This window comes from Petromyzon marinus, unplaced genomic scaffold, assembly GCF_048934315.1.
Source record: "Petromyzon marinus isolate PM22_M1 ecotype Great Lakes invasive population unplaced genomic scaffold, UKy_Petmar_22M1.pri1.0 PM_G_Scaffold_20, whole genome shotgun sequence".
NCBI lineage: Eukaryota > Metazoa > Chordata > Hyperoartia > Petromyzontiformes > Petromyzontidae > Petromyzon > Petromyzon marinus.
In genome coordinates, this window is record NW_027422762.1 from 2,554,972 (window position 1) to 2,576,010 (window position 21,039).

The following is a 21,039-nucleotide window of genomic DNA, read 5'->3' on the forward strand; positions in this document are numbered from 1 at the left end:
ACAGTCTACATTATAGACTGTCAGTACACTCACCATACTTAATAACCATTACTACAGTCTACATTATAGACTGTAGTACACTCACTCAGCTTAATAACCAGGCTACAGTCTACATTATAGACTGTCAGTACACTCACCATACTTAATAACCAGGCTACATTATTATTCACAAATTAAATCGTTTGTATTTTGTCAATGGCCATAGACCCAACAGTGTCCCATAGACCCAACACTGCCCATAAATTCAACAGTGCATATTTAAACTATCTGCGAATCACGGGCTGGACATTTGAGGCCACTTTTTACCTCACGTTTTCCCTCACGAGAGGCGATCTCGCACCCCTGGGGGGTCGTCATCGTCGTTAATTTCTGCTCCGAAATAAAAAAAAATTCAAATCCGCACCTCACGACTCTCAAAATGGCGCCTGGCCGAGGAGGAGTCTCAAAAATTTGGCGGGAAAAAAAATCCCGCGTCACGTGGCTAGGGAGGAACCAAATCTGATTGGCTACAAGTCGCCGCTTGGACCAATCAGAGCTCCAAGCGCCTCGCCTCACAGCAGCTCCGCTCCTGCACTGATAGATCACTGCAGAAGGTCTCTCGTCTATAGTTGAATAGTGTAATAGTGTGTGTATCTGTGTGTATGTAGCTGTGTGTATATGTGTGTATCTGTGTGTGTCTCTGTGTGTGTATCTGTGTGTATGTGTGTCTCCGTGTGTATCTGTGTGTGTGTGTATCTGTATGTACGTGTGTGTATGTATGTGTATCTGTGTGTATGTATCTGTGTGTACGTCTCTGTGTGTGTATCCGTGTGTGATGTGTCTCTTTGATCTTTGTGTCTGTGTGGGTGCACATAGCCTGGCACAAGCGTCGTGGTGACGTCACCGCCACTTACTGGCGAATGGCGGTTGTTGTTGTTTGTGTGTGTCTCTGTGTGTGTCTCTGTGTCTCCGTGTGTGTGGTGTGTGTCTCTGTGTCTCCGTGTGTGTGGTGTGTCTCTGTGTGTGGTGTGTGTCTCTGTGTGTGGTGTGTGTCTCTGTGTGTATCTCTGTTTGATGTGTGTGTGTCTCGTGTGTGTGTCTCTGTGTGTGTGATGTGTCTTTGTGTGTGTGTCTGTATGTGTCTCTGTGTGTCTTTGTGTGTCTGTGTGTGTCTCTGTGTGTGTCTCTGTGTGTCTCTGTGTGTGTGGTGTGTGTCTCTGTGTCTCCGTGTGTGTGGTGTGTCTCTGTGTGTGGTGTGTGTCTCTGTGTGTGGTGTGTGTCTCTGTGTGTATCTCTGTTTGATGTGTGTGTGTCTCGTGTGTGTGTCTCTGTGTGTGTGATGTGTCTTTGTGTGTGTGTCTGTATGTGTCTCTGTGTGTCTTTGTGTGTCTGTGTGTGTCTCTGTGTGTGTCTCTGTGTGTCTCTGTGTGTGTTGTATTGCCTCGTTACGCGGTAAATGCTGCGGCACAACAGGAGGGAACTGCAGGGATGAGGCTCTCCACTCTTGGTGCCGTGAATTAAAACAGCGCCAGGGTGGAGCGTCCCGTCCCTACAGCTCGTAGCTGTGACGGAGTGAGAGTGATCAGCGGACAGCCACCATGGTTGCCAGGTAAGGGGAGACTTCACCCGGAACTCGCCTCCACACGTGTTTTCCGTGAACATTGTCGCAATAAACGTACGATCAGGAATCTTTAAAATATCCGACCTTTGTCGTTCCGCAAGAATATTAACGCTCAAACTCGTATCGAACTCTTCATGAATTCACTTGGTCAAACAGTTCAGGTACTCGGCAAAGCATTTCACCACCCGGTATGCAACAGTTAAACAATCTACTCCAAATCAACACCGAAATGTCAAATCATCATCCACCATTGACTTCCACATCGATGGAAGCCGTTTGCCACGACGTCCAAGCCATTAAACACCGGAACAACGAACGTGCCATTTAAGTACATCTTGAAAGCCATTATCTGAAGTAGTTGGTATTAAACAACAATAACTAAATAATAGAAACACGTTTACAATATTGAGCGAAGTTATAGTCACGGACTCTTTCCAACTTGATCTCAACAGGACCACAAAAGCTCAGATATGTGTTGCATAATAATGAATCAATCTGATTGAAATCATCAAACACTTTCCGATTTCAACATCACCTTATAAAAGAATAACATTTTAAATATAAGCGCACAACTTTATCTATCTGTGATGAGCGCTGCATTTTCCGTTGTTTTCATGCAGGGGGCGCTGTAAACCTACGCACCCCCTGCATGGACAACGGAGGCGCAGGGACAGACGTTCGATTACGTTGGAATCGATCTGCAGACGGCGGTCTTCTCGCACGGCCAGCTGTGTGTCGCCTTATCTCGATCCCGCAATCCCAAACAGGTGAAAGTCCGCATCGAACCGAACCCCCAGCAAGGCCATCTACTTAACGACGAGAGAAAATTCACACGAAATGTCCTTTTCAATGAAGTCTTCCTGATGTAAATTGATAGAAGCTTTTAATGAGGGAATAAAATCATCTAATTCAAAACACAACACAATTCAAATGTTTCATTTTAAAACTTCAAAACGGAGCATGGGTTACTTGCGTGAATGCGTCCTTCATGTGCAAATGTTGTGACTTTCCTGGCCTGAAGGCCGTCAATGTGTTGGACCCTTATTGGTGCACAGCGTCTCAACAACAGCAGTGGGGTTTGCTTCAACTGATAGGTAACGAACATGCAGACGTCAATCAGCAAGGAGCATTTCTAGTCCTAGTTAGACAAAATCTACGTCAACACGTAAGACAAAACTACAATTCGTGGTGTAGAGAATGTACCTCCTCCTATACGTGTAACCTTTAAATGGTATGCCTTGTAACTGATGAATGATCCGAGCGTACTACCTATTTCAAAGACAATGAGTTTCTCCAGATGCTTCATGGAACACAAAAGTACCCTTTGACCTGTATCACAAGAACAACGGGTCTCACCTGAGTTATCTGTACAGGTTACTTTCAAACACACATACACACTTTGTCCTAACATCACTTAATCAATGTTTGACCCTTACAGATCAAATGTTACAAGTATGCAAAAAACCAGACAAGTATACATTCTAAATTATTGACAGGCATATTAACAAAATTGAATTACTGCAGTGAAATATCCTGCATCACGTTACATCGTATTAACAAGAAGCTTTAAAAAAAAGTTGCACATTCTGCTTGACAGTGTATGTAAAACATACTATTGTGTCATTCAAAACGAGGCCATTGCATGCTGGCGTCTGAGTGAAAATGTAGCAAATTCTAAACATTACCTACAAACTACACAACTGAGATGACACATCAATCATCGCCCACTACGGACAGGCTCTTGTCCACATGCAGGCCGGTGCAGGGCCACCACCTTGTGCCACACAGGAGCAGCTGCTACTTGGGGATGCTCTTTGAGTGTTTCAGGCGAGGTACGACACAGAACTCCGAGTTGCTGAGGCGATTAAGCAAGCACCATGTAAAAGCAATTATTATGATTACATAGTGAATGCTTGGGAGCTTATTAGCTCTTGCTCCTGGTTAAAGAGCTACCCAACCCATGGGCCCACAAAGTGTTCAACTTCACATTCTTGTTATTAAAGGCCTGTGACAAAGGTGCATCTATTGTAGCGACATCGTCTCTGGCTTACACATCTACCGGGTCTCCGCTTGACTTCGTATTGTCTAGGAGCAAGTCCACCCACACCTCCACTTCCACAAACTGCTGGGAGTTGCCTCACTCTGACTCACAGTCAGAATTCTCCTCCTGCTTTACGATGTGAAGGTCCCATTTTGGAGTTGAATCTTCATCTTCACATTTTACCTTCACTTCTTCACTCATCACTTCTTCACATTTCACCATCACCTCTTCATATTTCACCTTTATACCTTTAAAAGTGTCCAAGCTGGGATTTTCGTCCGGTTCTTGTTTCATGAGGGATGGGCTCATTGCGGCACTTTGACTTTCACAAGCTGATTTCAGACTCCGACTCCGCTCCTTGTGGATCTTCTGATGCTTTTGTGTTCTCTGATGTCTTCGAAGATTTGATGAATCTGCAAATGGCTTCCCGCACAGAGTACACTTGAAGGGTTTCTCTCCTGTGTGTCTTCTCTGGTGTGTTACAAGATCAGATGACTGTGCAAATGCCTTCAAGCACACACTGCACTTGAAAGGTTTCTCTCCCGTGTGTGTTCTCTGGTGTTTTACAAGAGCAGATGACTGTGCAAATGCCTTCACACACACACTGCACTTGAAGGGTTTCTCTCCCGTGTGTGTTCTTTGGTGTACTTTAAGATTTGGTGAAACTGTAAATGCCTTCCCGCACAGAGTGCACCTGAAAGGTTTCTCTCCTGTGTGTGTTCTCTGGTGTTTTACAAGATTAGATGAATCTGCAAACGCCTTCACGCACACACTGCACTTGAAGGGTTTCTCTCCCGTGTGTGTTCTCTGGTGTGTTACAAGATTATATGACTGTGTAAACGCCATCCGGCACATCGTGCACCTGAAGGGTTTCTCTCCCTTGTGTGTTCTCTGGTGTTTTACAAGATCAGATGAATGTGCAAATGCCTTCCCGCACACAGTGCACTTGAAGGGTTTCTCTCCCGTGTGTGTTTTCTGGTGTTTTTTAAGAGCAGATGACCATGAAAAAGCCTTCCCACACACAGTACATTTGAAGGGTTTCTCTCCTGTGTGACTTCTCTGGTGCCATGTCAAATTTCCAGTCCGGTCCGTGCTGTATGCACGCTGGTCGCATTGTTGACTTGTCGTACCGAGCTGCGCTGAGTGCCTTTGCTCCATCAGACCAAATCTGCAGAGGAAGCGTCAGCTGCAGACAGAAAAAAAGAATATCCACACCATCTACACGTCAAGCATAGAGGAATACACACGTGACTTACACGTCTATACTTATTAATATATTCATGATGTAGTGAAAAAGTTTCCCAAATTCATCAGATTTGATGAACGTGCAAACGCCTTCCCGCACAGAGTGCACCTGAAGGGTTTCTCTCCACGGGCTGCTATGGCACGCAATGAGAGGGAAAATGTCATTAATATGCCTGGAAGCCTTCATATCATCAAGATGAATGTTAACCCAAAACTCTAAGCACACCATTTCGGCTGTCTGACTACAAAAGGAATATTTATGAAAGCTAAATTCAGCTAACATAGCAAAGGGTGTTGAAAACAATACTATTTGTGTGATGCAGAAATGCATAAATTAATGTTCAATCGCAACTTAGAGGTGTGAATCCAGGCTCAGATGTCCTTGAATGCTGGGATTAACAGATCAGACTTCAGCTGCATGTGTGTGCTGTGTTCACCTCCTGTTTCCATTCTTATAAAGAGTTCCAGAGGAAAACAAAAATAAACTATTGTTTTGATATAACCTCCGTGTGCAATAGAGTTAATAGACTATACTACAAACACAAACTTGGCACTGTCACACACTGCCATGAGTAAACAAGTGGTGGTGTGACCAGAACCATGCCTGGCCACCTTCATCTGCTCAGCATTAATTCTTCCTCACTCCACCAAGTAATGAATCGAGGATCATCAACATAGCCGAGGCTATCCGTGTCTCTGTCTCTCTCTCCCCGTGGTGAAGGTGTTCCCCTCCACACATTCAGAGTCAACAGCGTCACGCGCTTAGCGTCTTTGACCGATAGACATTGACACACGTATTGTTGGTTCTTTCAGTAAAGTCACGTAGATAGAAAATAAAAATAACAGATTAAATTTAATAAGATAAAGACCACTTGTGTTGCAATCGAAACCTCGTGGGTTTTTTTGCTTTATTTAAAATTTGTCATTTAATTAAATTTTTATTTTATTTTCTATCTACGTGACTTTACCGAAAGAACCAAGAATATTAATTCCTGCATTCACCAAAGTTTTAAGTCAAAACATTCACACACGTTGACAAAGCCTCACCTTGTGTTGTTGTGGGCAGGTCGCTTCTGATAACAAGAGCGGTATAGCTGCTCAAGCGGGCTTGGCCTGCTAACAAAAGAAAATAAAAACTGGGTGAATATTTACAATAAAAAAAGTTACAAAGTGGCGAGCCGGGTGAAGACAAATTAAACTTAAGCGAGATAAATAAAGTAAACGCAATCAGGCGAGGGCAGGAGGCAAGGCCCCGCGTGGCTAGGCCCCGCGTTGTAAAGTTCCAACCTGGACATCGATTCCCATGCTCGCTGCTACTCAACTGACATCCCTACGAGAGAGAGCGAGGCTCTACCTTGGTAAACAACAACAACAACCACCACAACAACCACGACCACCAACACGATGAAAATTTCTCACCTCGGATTTCAGTGCAAGAGCGAAGCGATCGCTTCCTGTTACCTCGTGACGTCACGCGGCAGCAGCAGGTGACATGACGTCAGTCCGGGGTACAAGACACTCCTCTCACGATCGGCTAACTGAATAAATTATGTTAATGAATCTGGGCCATATGTCGAGGGATGGGGGCGTGGGTGCTGAACCTGTCGCAATAAACTCGCGACGGCTTTCACGAACACATTATGTTAATGAGCCGCCAGTCAGAGCGTCGCTTTGCCCAAATAAGGATTGTACGGAACAGATATCGCCAGTAACCAAGCAGAGGTGACGTCACGCTCAAGGGCGCGGTGGAAGGGGTGGGGTGAATACCTTGGTGACATGACGTCACTAGCGAGGCACACCTGCCCCTGGCGTTTCACAGCGATGAGGTCATGCTGAGTGGCGACATCACAGAGCGGGAATAGAGTTTAAGTTGATTTAGATTCATTTTCCATCGCTCCATCTCTTGAACAGAGACCCCTTGCGTGCGTGAGCTCAGCAACTACAACGTGGACATTACTGTGTGTACACACTGTTTCTGTGTGTACACACTGTGTGTACACTATGTGTATACACTGTGTGTGTGTACACTGTGTGTGTACACACTGTGTGTGCCTGTATCTCTGTGTGTGACTGTCTCTTGTGTGTGTGCCTGTGTGTGACACCTGATGATGACTGCTTGTGTTGCAGTCGAAACGTCGTGAGAATTTAATTGTTTTATATTTTTGTTATTTTGTTTCCCTTCTACGTGACTTTACCGAAAGAACCAAGAATAAATATCAGATCTATGTTTTCAAGTAAATACATTTTGGGTAGTGAATAAATTATAGTGTAAATAAGCTACACATGACGAATTGTAGGCAACCATAGTTATAATCAAAGACATTTTTAAACAATCACGTGGTCCCTGTAGTCGCCGTTAGAGACACAAAATCTGCTTGAAAACAGTTCATCAACATATATGAATACATTGATTCGAATAAGCAGAGTTAATTTCCTATTTATGGCATGCCGTTTATGTGTCAGTTTTCGATATCAACATCACCTTATAAAAGAATAACATTTAAAATATAAGCGCACAACTTTATCCGTGATGAACGCTGCACTTTGTCGTTTTCCTGCAGGGGGCGCTGTAAACCTACACGCGCCCCCTGCATGCGATCGACGGACGCGCAGGGACAGACGTTCGATTACGTTGGAATCGATCTGCAGACGGCCAGCAGCTCCGTGTCGCCTCATCTCGTGAAAGTCCGCATCGAACCGAACCCCCGGCAAGGCCATCAACTTAACGACGAGAGAAAATTCACACGAAATGCCCTTTTCAACGAAGCCTTCCGGATGTAAAATGAAATAAGCTTTTAATGAAGAAATAACAATCATCTAATTCAAAACACAACATGATTCAAAGATGTTTCATTTCAAAACTTCAAAACGGAGCATGGGTCGCTTGCGTGAATGCGTCCTTCGTGTGCCGTAAATGTTGTGACTTTCCTGGCCGAAGGCCCTAAAATGCTTGGACCCTTATTGGTGCACAGCGTCTCAACTGCAGTGGGGCTTGATTCAAGCGATATGTAACGAACATCCAGACGTGAATCAGCAAGGTGCATTTCTAGTCCTAGTTAGACAAAATCTACGTCAACACGTAAGACAAAATTACAATTCGTGTTGTAGAGAATGTATCTCCTCTACGTGTAACTTTTAAGCAGTATGCCTTGTAACTGATGAATGATCCGAGCGTGCTCCCTATTTCAAAGACGATGAGTTGCTCCAGAGGCAGATGCTTCATGAAACACAAAAGTACCCTTTGACCCGTATCACAAGAACAACGGGTCTCACCCAAGTTCTCTGTACAGGTTACTTCCAAACAGACACACACACTTTGTCCTAACATCACTTATTCAATGTTTGACCCTCAGACAAAATGTTACATGCACACGCATAATCAGACAAGTATTCATTCTAAATTATTAACAGGCATTTTAACAAAATTGAATTACTGCAGTGAAATAGACTGCATCAGGTTACATCGTATTAACAAAAAGCAATTTAAAAAATAATATGCGCCGTCTACTTAACAGTGTATGTACAACGTACTATTGTCATTTGCATGCTGGCATCTCGGTCAAAATTGATAAAATTCTAAACATTACCTACAAAGTCACGTAGAAGGGAAATAATAAAATAATGAAAATAAAATAAGTAAAATTCTCACGACGTTCGCAAGCAGCCAAAACGTCGTGAGAATTTTATTGTTTTATTTTTATTATCTTATTATTTAGCTTCTACGTGGTGACTTTACCGAAAGATCCAAGAAGATGAATCCCTGCAGTCACGAAAGCTTTAAATCGAAAAATTACCAACAAACTCCACAACTAAGATGCCACATCAACCATCGCCCCCTACTGACAGGCTCTTGTCCACATGCAGGCCGGTGCAGGGCCACCACCTTGTACCACACAGGGGCAGCTGCTACTTGGGGATGCTCTTCGAGTGTTTGAGACGGGATACAAAACTTTGAGTTGCTGAGGCAATCTTGATTTGAAGTTTGTGACTGCAGGGATCCATACTCCTTGGTTCTTTCGGTAAAGTCACGTAGAGGCGATTAAGCAGGCACCATATAAATGCAATTGATAAAATAGTGAATGTTTGGGAGCTTATTGGCTCTCGCTCCTGGTGAGAGATTGACCCAACCCACAGGTCCACGAAGACTGGCCGCTCTTTACTCTGCAGGTTGAACCTAAGAACTGAGTGTTCAACTTCACATTCTTGTCATTAAAGGCCTGTGACAAAGGTGCATCTATTGAAGCGACATCATCTCAAGCTTACACATCTACTGGGTCTCCACTTGACTTTGTATTGTCTCGGAGGAAGTCCACCCACACCTCCACTTCCACAAACTGCCAGGAGTTGCCTCGCTCTGCCTCACAGTCAGAATTCTACTCCTGCTTCACGTTGCCTCCATCGATGTGAAGGTCCCATTTTGGAGTTGAATCTTCATCTCCACATTTCACCTTCACTTCTTCGCTCTTCACCATCACTTCTTCACATTTCACCATCACCTCTTCATATTTCACCTTCACTTCTTCCCTCTTCACCATCACTTCTTCACATTTCACCTTCACTTTTTCCCTCTTCACCGTCACTTCTTCCCTCTTCACTATCACTTCTTCCCTCTTCACCTTCACCTCTTCATATTTCACCTCGATACCTTTTAAAGTGTCCAAGCTGTTATTTTCTTCCGATTCGTCTTTCATGAGGGATGGGCTTATTGTGGCACTTTGACTTTCACAAGCTGATTTCAGACTCCACTCCTTGTGGATCTTCTGATGCTTTTGTGTTTTCTGGTGTACTTGAAGATGTGGTTGCTGTGAAAATGCTTTCCCGCACGGAGTGCACCAGAAGGGTTTCTCTCCTGTGTGTGTTCTCTGGTGTGTTACAAGAGTATATGAATGTGCAAACGTCTTCACGCACACACTGCACTTGAAGGGTTTCTCTCCTGTGTGTGTTCTCTGGTGTTCTACAAGAGTATATGAATGTGCAAACGCCTTCCCACACACAGTGCACTTGAAGGGTTTCTCTCTTGTGTGTGTTCTCTGGTGTTCTACAAGAGTAGATGACTGTGCAAACCCATTCCCACACACAGTGCACTTGAAGGGTTTCTCTCCCGTGTGTCTTCTCTGGTGTATTACAAGAGTAGATGAATGTGCAAACGCCTTCCCACACACACTGCACTTGAAGGGTTTCTCTCCCGTGTGTGTTCTCTGGTGTTCTACAAGATTACATGACTGTGCAAACGCCTTCCCACACACACTGCACTTGAAGGGTTTCTCTCCCGTGTGTGTTCTCTGGTGTATTACAAGAGCAGATGAATGTGCAAACGCCTTCCCACACACACTGCACTTGAAGGGCTTATCTCCCGTGTGTGTTCTCTGGTGTATTACAAGAGTAGATGAATGTGCAAACGCCTTCCCACACACACTGCACTTGAAGGGTTTCTCTCCCGTGTGTGTTCTCTGGTGTTCTACAAGAGCAGATGAACGTGCAAACGCCTTCTCACACACACTGCACTTGAAGGGTTTCTCTCCTGTGTGAGTTCTCTCGTGCCGTGTGAAATCTCCAGTCCGATCCGTGCTGTATGCACACCGGTCGCATTGGAGCCTTGTCATACCGAGCTGCGCTGAGTGCATTTGCTCTATCAGACCAATTCTGCAGAGGAAGCGTCAGAGGAAGCGTCAGCTGCAGACAGAAAAAAATAATATCCACACCATCTACACGTCAGTATCGATGCACAGAGGAAAGCATATATACACAGTAACACGTGACTTACACGTCTATACTTATTCACATATTCATGATATAGTGGAAAAGTGTCCCAAATTCATCACACGGGCTGTTATGGCACACAATGAGAGGGCAAATGGTCATAAACATGCCTGGAAGCCCTCATACCTTCAAAATGAATGTTCACCAAAAACTCCGAGCACACAATTTCAGCTGTCTGGCTACAAAAGGAATATTTATGAAAGCTAAATTCAGCTGACGTAGCAAAGGGTGTTTAAAATAATACTATTTGTGTTATGCAGAAATGCATGAATTAATGTTCAATCTCAACTTAGAGGTGTGAAGCCAGGCACAGATGTCTTTGAATGCTGGGATGAACAGATCCGACTTAAGCCGCATGTGTGTGCTGTGTTAACTTCCTGACTCCATTCTTATAAAGAGTTGCAGAGGAAAACAAACCTAAACCACTGTTTTGATATAACCTCCGTGCTCAATAGAGTTAATAGACTTTACTGCAAACACAAACTTGACACTGCCACACACTCAGAGGCGGAGCCTGGATTTTCAGGTAGGAGGGGGCAACCCCTCCAGCAATGAAATGATAGTTGTTAGTAAGGAGTTGTTAGTAAGTAAGGAGTTGTTAGTAAGGAGTTGTTAGTAAGGAGTTGTTAGTAAGTAAGGAGTTGTTAGTAAGGAGTTGTTAGTAAGGAGTTGTTAGTACGTAATGACTTGTCCCTTGCTTTTTATTCGACGCGTGTTATCGGCATTGCGCTCGCTGAAGGTGTTTGCCTTCAGGGAAGTCGTGTACTGTATACGCAACTGCGCAAAATTCTGTGAGTCGCTTGTAACTGCTTTGCCGTTACTTATTGCCAATTATGGACTCGGACTGTTGTCCTCTCATAGAGTCCCTGGCACGTAATAATATGCCACACGGTGGCAGTGGGTGTCGCAAAATGCTGATTTATCTATATATATGAAAGGGAAATGTGTGGATACGTGTGTCTGTTCGAAATGTTTAGCATACTTCCCAACGTGCCACACACTTGAAATTTGGCATGTGGGTATGTTCCATACTGTACACAATGTAAAAAAATATAAATAGTCTTTTGCATTTTATTGGGGGGGGGGGGAAATGACCATGAAGTGTCTGGCGTCAACCCGCAACACCTCTGAGTTAAGCGCTCTGCAATGCTTAGAGCTGTTAACAGCGTGCTGGGAGATTTTAGGTGGCGCTTCGCTCCTGGCCGATGAAGCCATTGGCTTCTCGGAGTTCAATACATATCCTCCGTGCGAAGAACGGGTAGAACTGCTATCTAAAATATGAAGCAGAACATTCCATCTGTTTGTGCGAAGCAGCAAAAACCTCTCCAACGCTGAGCTCTGGCGTCATGAAAATTTGCACAGCTGACGCTGTCTGGAATTTCTAAGTGAACGTGACTATTTTCAGCTCGCCACGTCATTAATCCCTTCCCGAGTGGCCAAAATCGACCTTACGTAGAAGTGGGTTAAGGTTGAATTTCCTTGAGTGAAAACATCCGATTAGGTAAATTGATTTGTACTCTTTGGTTCTATTGGGTAAAGTCACGTAGGTGAAAATAAAATAACAAAAAATCACGACGTTTCGGCCACAACACAAGCGGCCTTCATCAGGTGAAGGGACGAGACTGTCTGGAGGACAGCGCTGGAGTGGGAGAAGCCACGCTTAGATCACGACCTTTAAGCTGTGTGAGAAGAAAAACACAAAGCGCCTTGACAAAGGAATTAGCATATAATTTAGCATTGAAATGGCTCATTGAAATAGCTAAGTTAAAGTATACACATCCGCAGAGGTACCCCTTGACAAAGGAATTAACATAGAATTTAGCATTGAAATAGCTGAGTGATTAGCTTGTAACTGGTCACAGAAATAGCTATGTTAAAGTCAGAGCATATACATTCACCGAGGCACCTAGTACTCATCAAACAGGAGAATTTAGCGAAACACAACCACGCTCAGACAGCGGCCCTTTAAACTGTGTGCGAGCAAACAAGGTGTTCTGACGATGAAATGAGCATAAAAATTAGCATTTGATTGGCGGATTTTAGGAAAGAGGTGGTGTACGTGCCGTTTGGCGCGGGGGGGGGGGGAAGGGGGGGAGGGGGAGTTTACCTATTGATGGTGTGAAAAGGGAATTTATAAGAGCTGCGAAAGTTTGGGGTACCACTACTTGAAAAATATACTGTACCATTGAAATTAGTTTAACGTTTAGTTCGCTTTAGAACATCTTTCCAATGGTTGCTTAATTTGAAACCATCCTCTCGGTTGAAATTGTGTCTGTGTTTGTAGATCTGAATTGCTTCATGAACAAATCTCTGATAAAAGCCCGTGGGTTTGCAAAGAACCTTGGTATCGGAGAAAATTATATCGTGATCCCCCACAGTGTTGTAACAGTGATCAGCCACGGCAGAAGAATTCGTTTTGCCGTGTTTCAAATCTGATTTGTGCTCGCGAATTCGGTCAGAGACATGTCGCTTTGTCTCACCGATATAGCAATCAAAGCAGGTACAACTCAATTTGTAAACCCCAGGGTACTGTAAATCAGGAATGACATCCTTCACGTATGGGATCAGATCACGAATTTTGTGTACTGTATTGAACCGGACCTGAATCTTGTGTTTATTTAGAATTTTGGAAATCTTTTTAGTAATGCCTGCTATATATGGAAGTGTGATGGTTTTGACCAGAGTATTAAGTGGTTGTTTCTGTATGGAGGGAGAGACAGAGATATGTGGATGACACTTTCGTCATTTGGCCACATGGCCTCCCAGCTCTGAACCTTTTCCTACACCATATCAATTCCAGACATCACGCCATCAAATTCACCATGGAAGTGGAGAAAGATGGCAAGCTACCATTCTTAGATGTTCTGTTTGAGAGGAGACCTGATGGCTCATTGGGGCATTCTGTCTACAGGAAACCCACCCACACAGATTCCTACTTGAAACCTGATTCCCACCACCACCCAGCCCAAAATAATTCTCTCATCAAAACTTTATACCATAGGGCTCATTACATTTCGGACCAACACCACCTGACCAGTGAATTAAAACATGTACACCTGGCCCTGAAAAGGAATGGTTACTGTGACCATACCATCCGCCAAGCTGTCTCTCCCTCCATACAGAAACAACCACTTGATACTCCGGTCAAAACCATCACACTTCCATATATAGCAGGCGTTACTAAAAAGATTTCCAAAATTCTAAACAAACACAAGATCCAGGTCCGGTTCAATACAGTACACAAAATTCGTGATCTGATCCCATCCGTGAAGGATGTCATTCCTGATTTACAGTACCCCAGGGTCTACAAATTGAGTTGTACCTGCGGTGATTGCTATATCGGTGAGACAAAACGACATGTCTCTGACCGAATTCGTGAGCACAAATCAGATTTGAAACACGGCAAAACGAATTCTTCTGCCGTGGCTGATCACTGTTACAACGCTGTGGGGGATCACGATATAATTTTCTCCGATACCAAGGTTCTTTGCAAACCCACGGGCTTTTATCAGAGATTTGTTCATGAAGCAATTCAGATCTACAAACACAGACACAATTTCAACCGAGAGGATGGTTTCAAATTAAGCAACCATTGGAAAGATGTTCTAAACCGAACTAAACATTAAACTAATTTCAATGGTACAGTATATTTTTCAAGTAGTGGTACCCCAAACTTTCGCAGCTCTTATAAATTCCCTTTTCACACCATCAATAGGTAAACTCCCCCTCCCCCCCTTCCCCCCCGCGCCAAACGGCACGTACACCACCTCTTTCCTAAAATCCACCAATCAAATGCTAATTTTTATGCAAATTTCTTCGTCAGAACACCTTGTTTGCTCGCACACAGTTTAAAGGTCCGCTGTCTGAGCGTGGTTGTGTTTCGCTAAATTCTCCTGTTTGATGAGTACTAGGTGCCTCGGTGAATGTATATGCTCTGACTTTAACATAGCTATTTCTGTGACCAGTTACAAGCTAATCACTCAGCTATTTCAATGCTAAATTCTATGCTAATTCCTTTGTCAAGGGGTACCTCTGCGGATGTGTATACTTTAACTTAGCTATTTCAATGAGCCATTTCAATGCTAAATTATATGCTAATTCCTTTGTCAAGGCGCTTTGTGTTTTTCGTCTCACACAGCTTAAAGGTCGTGATCTAAGCGTGGCTTCTCCCACTCCAGCGCTGTCCTCCAGACAGTCTCGTCCCTTCACCTGATGAAGGCCGCTTGTGTTGTGGCCGAAATATCGTGATTTTTTGTTATTTTATTTTCACCTACGTGACTTTACCCAATAGAACCAAAGAGTATGGATCCTAGCAGTCACGAAAGCTTTAAATCTAGAATTGATAACCTCTATGGGGAGAGCTTTCACCTATCTGTTAGAGCTTTTAACAGACAACGGGACAAGTCGCAACTCACTGAGACGCTGACCTTCCTCAAAAGATGCCGCGATCACAAGGTAATAACCATCGCTTTCACACTCACTTCTGCTGCTGTATCTCCTCCGAATTCTAAACAGTTTCTGCTTAAGGCCAGCCTATCTTCAATCTCAGAGAGGATAAGGCTACTCCGATTTGAACTCGATACTTTAGACAGGACTCTCCTACAAGCCCATTTAATGTTAACACAAAAAATGTCACCTTCTGATTGGGATCACGTAGACAACATGACTGCTTCTTCTGCTGAGTCACTGTCAGTCAAATGTAAAGCTAACCTGATTTCTAAATTCAACCACCTATCAAAGAAGAACCCAGTTCCACATATAACAAAACTAGATGTTAACAAAATCGTCATTAATCAGAGTAGCACCCCGATTTCGGACAATCTGAAAACAGTACTGGCTAGGGGACTACATTTTGCTGTCACCCCAAAACACATACCAATAGATGATATCATCTCTCAGGTCGATGTAGCCCTCAAAGGCGTAGGACACATCCAAGCAGACGTTGCGAGAGCTGAAATAGCCACTATTCTTAAGAATGATAAGAAACCCATTAGTGACATCAGCAAAAATGCACGCTCTGAACTCGCGAATTAAAAAAAAACAGAAGTGATATAGTCATCCTCTCAGCCGATAAAGGCAACGCTACTGTTATTATGGATAAAGATTCATACAACAACAAAATCCAGAATCTAAAATAAAAAATGACCCTACTAATAGCCTAGCGATAAAAACCAACAAGATCATCACAAGTTCGACCTCCCTAATCGACCCAACTAAACGTCCCTCCCTAAAACCTTCTGCTGCAAGACCCCCTAGATTCTATGGTCTTCCCAAGATTCATAAAGAAGGCACCCCACTTCGACCCATCGTATCCACGATCAACTCCCCTACCTATAGACTAGCCCGTATTCTGTCAGATGCCTTGCTGCCTTTCACTGGCAAGACCGCCTCAGCAGTACTTAACTCAGCCCAATTGGTCTCTATGGTCAAAGACGTTGTACTGTCCCCTGACGATATCCTTGTCAGCATCGATGTGGTCTCTTTGTTCACCAAGGTCCCAGTACCTGATACCATTGAAATAATTGAAAATTTGGTCCAACATGGACTAGACCCCGACACACCTGCACTGGTTAGGCACTGCCTCAACAATACCTACTTTACTTGGAATGGCTCCTTCTACAAACAAAATGAGGGTACCCCCATGGGATCCCCCTTATCACCAGTGATAGCCAATATTTTCATGGAGAAATTTGAATCAGACGCCATCCAGACTTCCACCCTCAGACCTTCCCTGTGGAAGAGATATGTGGATGACACTTTCGTCATTTGGCCACATGGCCTCCCAGCTCTGAACCTTTTCCTACACCACATCAATTCCAGACATCCCGCCATCAAATTCACCATGGAAGTGGAGAAAGATGGCAAGCTACCATTCTTAGATGTTCTGTTTGAGAGGAGACCTGATGGCTCATTGGGGCATTCTGTCTACAGGAAACCCACCCACACAGATTCCTACGTGAAACCTGATTCCCACCACCACCCAGCCCAAAAGAATTCTCTCATCAAAACTTTATACCATAGGGCTCATTACATTTCGGACCAACACCACCTGACCAGTGAATTAAAACATGTACACCTGGCCCTCAAAAGGAATGGTTACTCTGACCATACCATCCGCCAAGCTGTCTCTCCCTCCATACAGAAACAACCACTTGATACTCCGGTCAAAACCATCACACTTCCATATATAGCAGGCGTTACTAAAAAGATTTCCAAAATTCTAAACAAACACAAGATCCAGGTCCGGTTCAATACAGTACACAAAATTCGTGATCTGATCCCATCCGTGAAGGATGTCATTCCTGAATTACAGTACCCCGGGGTTTACAAATTCAGTTGTACCTGTGGTGATTGCTATATCGGTGAGACAAAACGACATGTCTCTGACCGAATTCGCGAGCACAAATCAGATTTGAAACACTGCAAAACTAATTCTTCTGCCGTGGCTGATCACTGTTACAACGCTGTGGGGGATCACGATATAATTTTATCCGATACCAAGGTTCTTTGCAAACCCACGGGCTTTTATCAGAGATTTGTTCATGAAGCAATTCAGATCTACAAACACAGACACAATTTCAACCGAGAGGATGGTTTCAAATTAAGCAACCATTGGAAAGATATGCTAAACCGAACTAAACATTAAACTAATTTCAATGGTACAGTATATTTTTCAAGTAGTGGTACCCCAAACTTTCGCAGCTCTTAGAAATTCCCTTTTCACACCATCAATAGGTAAACTCCCCTTCCCCCCCTTCCCCCCCGCGCCAAACGGCACGTACACCACCTCTTTCCTAAAATCCGCCAATCAAATGCTAATTTTTATGCAAATTTCTTTGTCAGAACACCTTGTTTGCTCGCACACAGTTTAAAGGTCCGCTGTCTGAGCGTGGTTGTGTTTCGCTAAATTCTCCTGTTTGATGAGTACTAGGTGCCTCGGTGAATGTATATGCTCTGACTTTAACATAGCTATTTCTGTGACCAGTTACAAGCTAATCACTCAGCTATTTCAATGCTAAATTCTATGCTAATTCCTTTGTCAAGGGGTACCTCTGCGGATGTGTATACTTTAACTTAGCTATTTCAATGAGCCATTTCAATGCTAAATTATATGCTAATTCCTTTGTCAAGGCGCTTTGTGTTTTTCGTCTCACACAGCTTAAAGGTCGTGATCTAAGCGTGGCTTCTCCCACTCCAGCGCTGTCCTCCAGACAGTCTCGTCCCTTCACCTGATGAAGGCCGCTTGTGTTGTGGCCGAAATATCGTGATTTTTTGTTATTTTATTTTCACCTACGTGACTTTACCCAATAGAACCAAAGAGTATGGATCCTAGCAGTCACGAAAGCTTTAAATCTAGAATTGATAACCTCTATGGGGAGAGCTTTCACCTATCTGTTAGAGCTTTTAACAGACAACGGGACAAGTCGCAACTCACTGAGACGCTGACCTTCCTCAAAAGATGCCGCGATCACAAGGTAATAACCATCGCTTTCACACTCACTTCTGCTGCTGTATCTTCTCCGAATTCTAAACAGTTTCTGCTTAAGGCCAGCGTATCTTCAATCTCAGAGAGGATAAGGCTACTCCGATTTGAACTCGATACTTTAGACAGGACTCTCCTACAAGCCCATTTAATGTTAACACAAAAAATGTCACCTTCTGATTGGGATCACGTAGACAACATGACTGCTTCTTCTGCTGAGTCACTGTCAGTCAAATGTAAAGCTAACCTGATTTCTAAATTCAACCACCTATCAAAGAAGAACCCAGTTCCACATATAACAAAACTAGATGTTAACAAAATCGTCATTAATCAGAGTAGCACCCCGATTTTGGACAATCTGAAAACAGTACTGGCTAGGGGACTAAATTTTGCTGTCACCCCAAAACACATACCAATAGATGATATCATCTCTCAGGTCGATGTAGCCCTCAAAGGCGTAGGACACATCCAAGCAGACGTTGCGAGAGCTGAAATAGCCACTATTCTTAAGAATGATAAGAAACCCATTAGTAACATCAGCAAAAATGAACGCTCTGAACTCGCGAATTTAAAAAACAGAAGTGATATAGTCATCCTCTCAGCCGATAAAGGCAACGCTACTGTTATTATGGATAAAGATTCATACAACAACAAAATCCAGAATCTACTCAACGATGGAAGTTACTCAAAAATAAAAAATGACCCTACTAATAGCCTAGCGATAAAAACCAACAAGATCATCACAATTTTGACCTCCCTAATCGACCCAACTAAACGTCCCTCCCTAAAACCTTCTGCTGCAAGACCCCCTAGATTCTATGGTCTTCCCAAGATTCATAAAGAAGGCACCCCACTTTGACCCATCGTATCCACGATCAACTCCCCTACCTACAGACTAGCCCGTTTTCTGTCAGATGCCTTGCTGCCTTTCACTGGCAAGACCGCCTCAGCAGTACTTAACTCAGCCCAATTGGTCTCTATGGTCAAAGACGTTGTACTGTCCCCTGACGATATCCTTGTCAGCTTCGATGTGGTCTCTTTGTTCACCAAGGTCCCAGTACCTGATACCATTTAAATAATTGAAAATTTGGTCCAACATGGACTAGACCCCGACACACCTGCACTGGTTAGGCACTGCCTCAACAATACCTACTTTACTTGGAATGGCTCCTTCTACAAACAAAATGAGGGTACCCCCATGGGATCCCCCTTATCACCAGTGAGAGCCAATATTTTCACGGAGAAATTTGAATCAGACGCCATCCAGACTTCCACCCTCAGACCTTCCCTGTGGAAGAGATATGTGGATGATACTTTCGTCATTTGGCCACATGGCCTCCCAGCTCTGAACCTTTTCCTACACCACATCAATTCCAGACATCCCGCCATAAAAATTCACCATGGAAGTGGAGAAAGATGGCTAGCTACCATTCTTAGATGTTCTGTTTGAGAGGAGACCTGATGGCTCATTGGGGCATTCTGTCTACAGGAAACCCACCCACACAGATTCCTACTTGAAACCTGATTTCCACCACCACCCAGCCCAAAATAATTCTCTCATCAAAACTTTATACCATAGGGCTCATTACATTTCGGACCAACACCACCTGACCAGTGAATTAAAACATGTACACCTGGCCCTCAAAAGGAATGGTTACTGTGACCATACCATCCGCCAAGCTGTCTCTCCCTCCATACAGAAACAACCACTTGATACTCCGGTCAAAACCATCACACTTCCATATATAGCAGGCGTTACTAAAAAGATTTCCAAAATTCTAAACAAACACAAGCTCCAGGTCCGGTTCAATACAGTACACAAAATTCGTGATCTGATCCCATCCGTGAAGGATGTCATTCCTGAATTACAGTACCCCAGGGTTTACAAATTCAATTGTACCTGTGGTGATTGCTATATCGGTGAGACAAAGCGACATGTCTCTGACCGAATTCGCGAGCACAAATCAGATTTGAAACACGGCAAAACGAATTCTTCTGCCATGGCTGATCACTGTTACAACGCTGTGGGGGATCACGATATAATTTTCCCCGATACCAAGGTTCTTTGCAAACCCACGGGCTTTTATCAGAGATTTGTTCATGAAGCAATTCAGATCTACAAACACAGACACAATTTCAACCGAGAGGATGGTTTCAAATTAAGCAACCATTGGAAAGATGTGCTAAACCGAACTAAACATTAAACTAATTTCAATGGTACAGTATATTTTTCAAGTAGTGGTACCCCAAACTTTCGCAGCTCTTATAAATTCCCTTTTCACACCATCAATAGGTAAACTCCCCTTCCCCCCCTTCCCCCCCGCGCCAAACGGCACGTACACCACCTCTTTCCTAAAATCCGCCAATCAAATGCTAATTTTTATGCAAATTTCTTTGTCAGAACACCTTGTTTGCTCGCACACAGTTTAAAGGTCCGCTGTCTGAGCGTGGTTGTGTTTCGCTAAATTCTCCTGTTTGATGAGTACTAGGTGCCTCGGTGAACATAGCTATTTCTGTGACCAGTTACAAGCTAATCACTCAGCTATTTCAATGCTAAATTCTATGGTAATTCCTTTGTCAAGCGGTACCTCTGCGGATGTGTATACTTTAACTTAGCTATTTCAATGAGCCATTTCAATGCTAATTCCTTTGTCAAGGTGCTTTGTGTTTTTCTTCTCACACAGCTTAAAGGTCGTGATCTAAGCGTGGCTTCTCCCACTCCAGCGCTGTCCTCCAGACAGTCTCGTCCCTTCACCTGATGAAGGCCGCTTGTGTTGTGGCCGAAACGTCGTGATTTTTTGTTATTTTATTTTCACCTACGTGACTTTACCCAATAGAACCAAAGAGTATGGATCCTAGCAGTCACGAAAGCTTTACATCTAAAATTGATTTGTTTCGGCTTTTTTCTTT

The 21,039-nt window shown here is 43.7% G+C and overlaps 1 protein-coding gene across 1 annotated transcript in view; it reads right to left on the reverse strand.

The window, feature by feature from the left end:
* Positions 1-362: 362 nt before the first annotated feature.
* LOC142912443 (dead end protein homolog 1-like) overlaps positions 363-21,039 on the reverse strand; it is a 37,550-nt gene continuing 16,873 nt past the window's right edge. The window contains exon 3 of the mRNA XM_076060642.1: positions 363-369. Coding sequence (XP_075916757.1) covers positions 363-369 — 7 coding nt within the window. The remainder of the gene's footprint in view (positions 370-21,039) is intronic.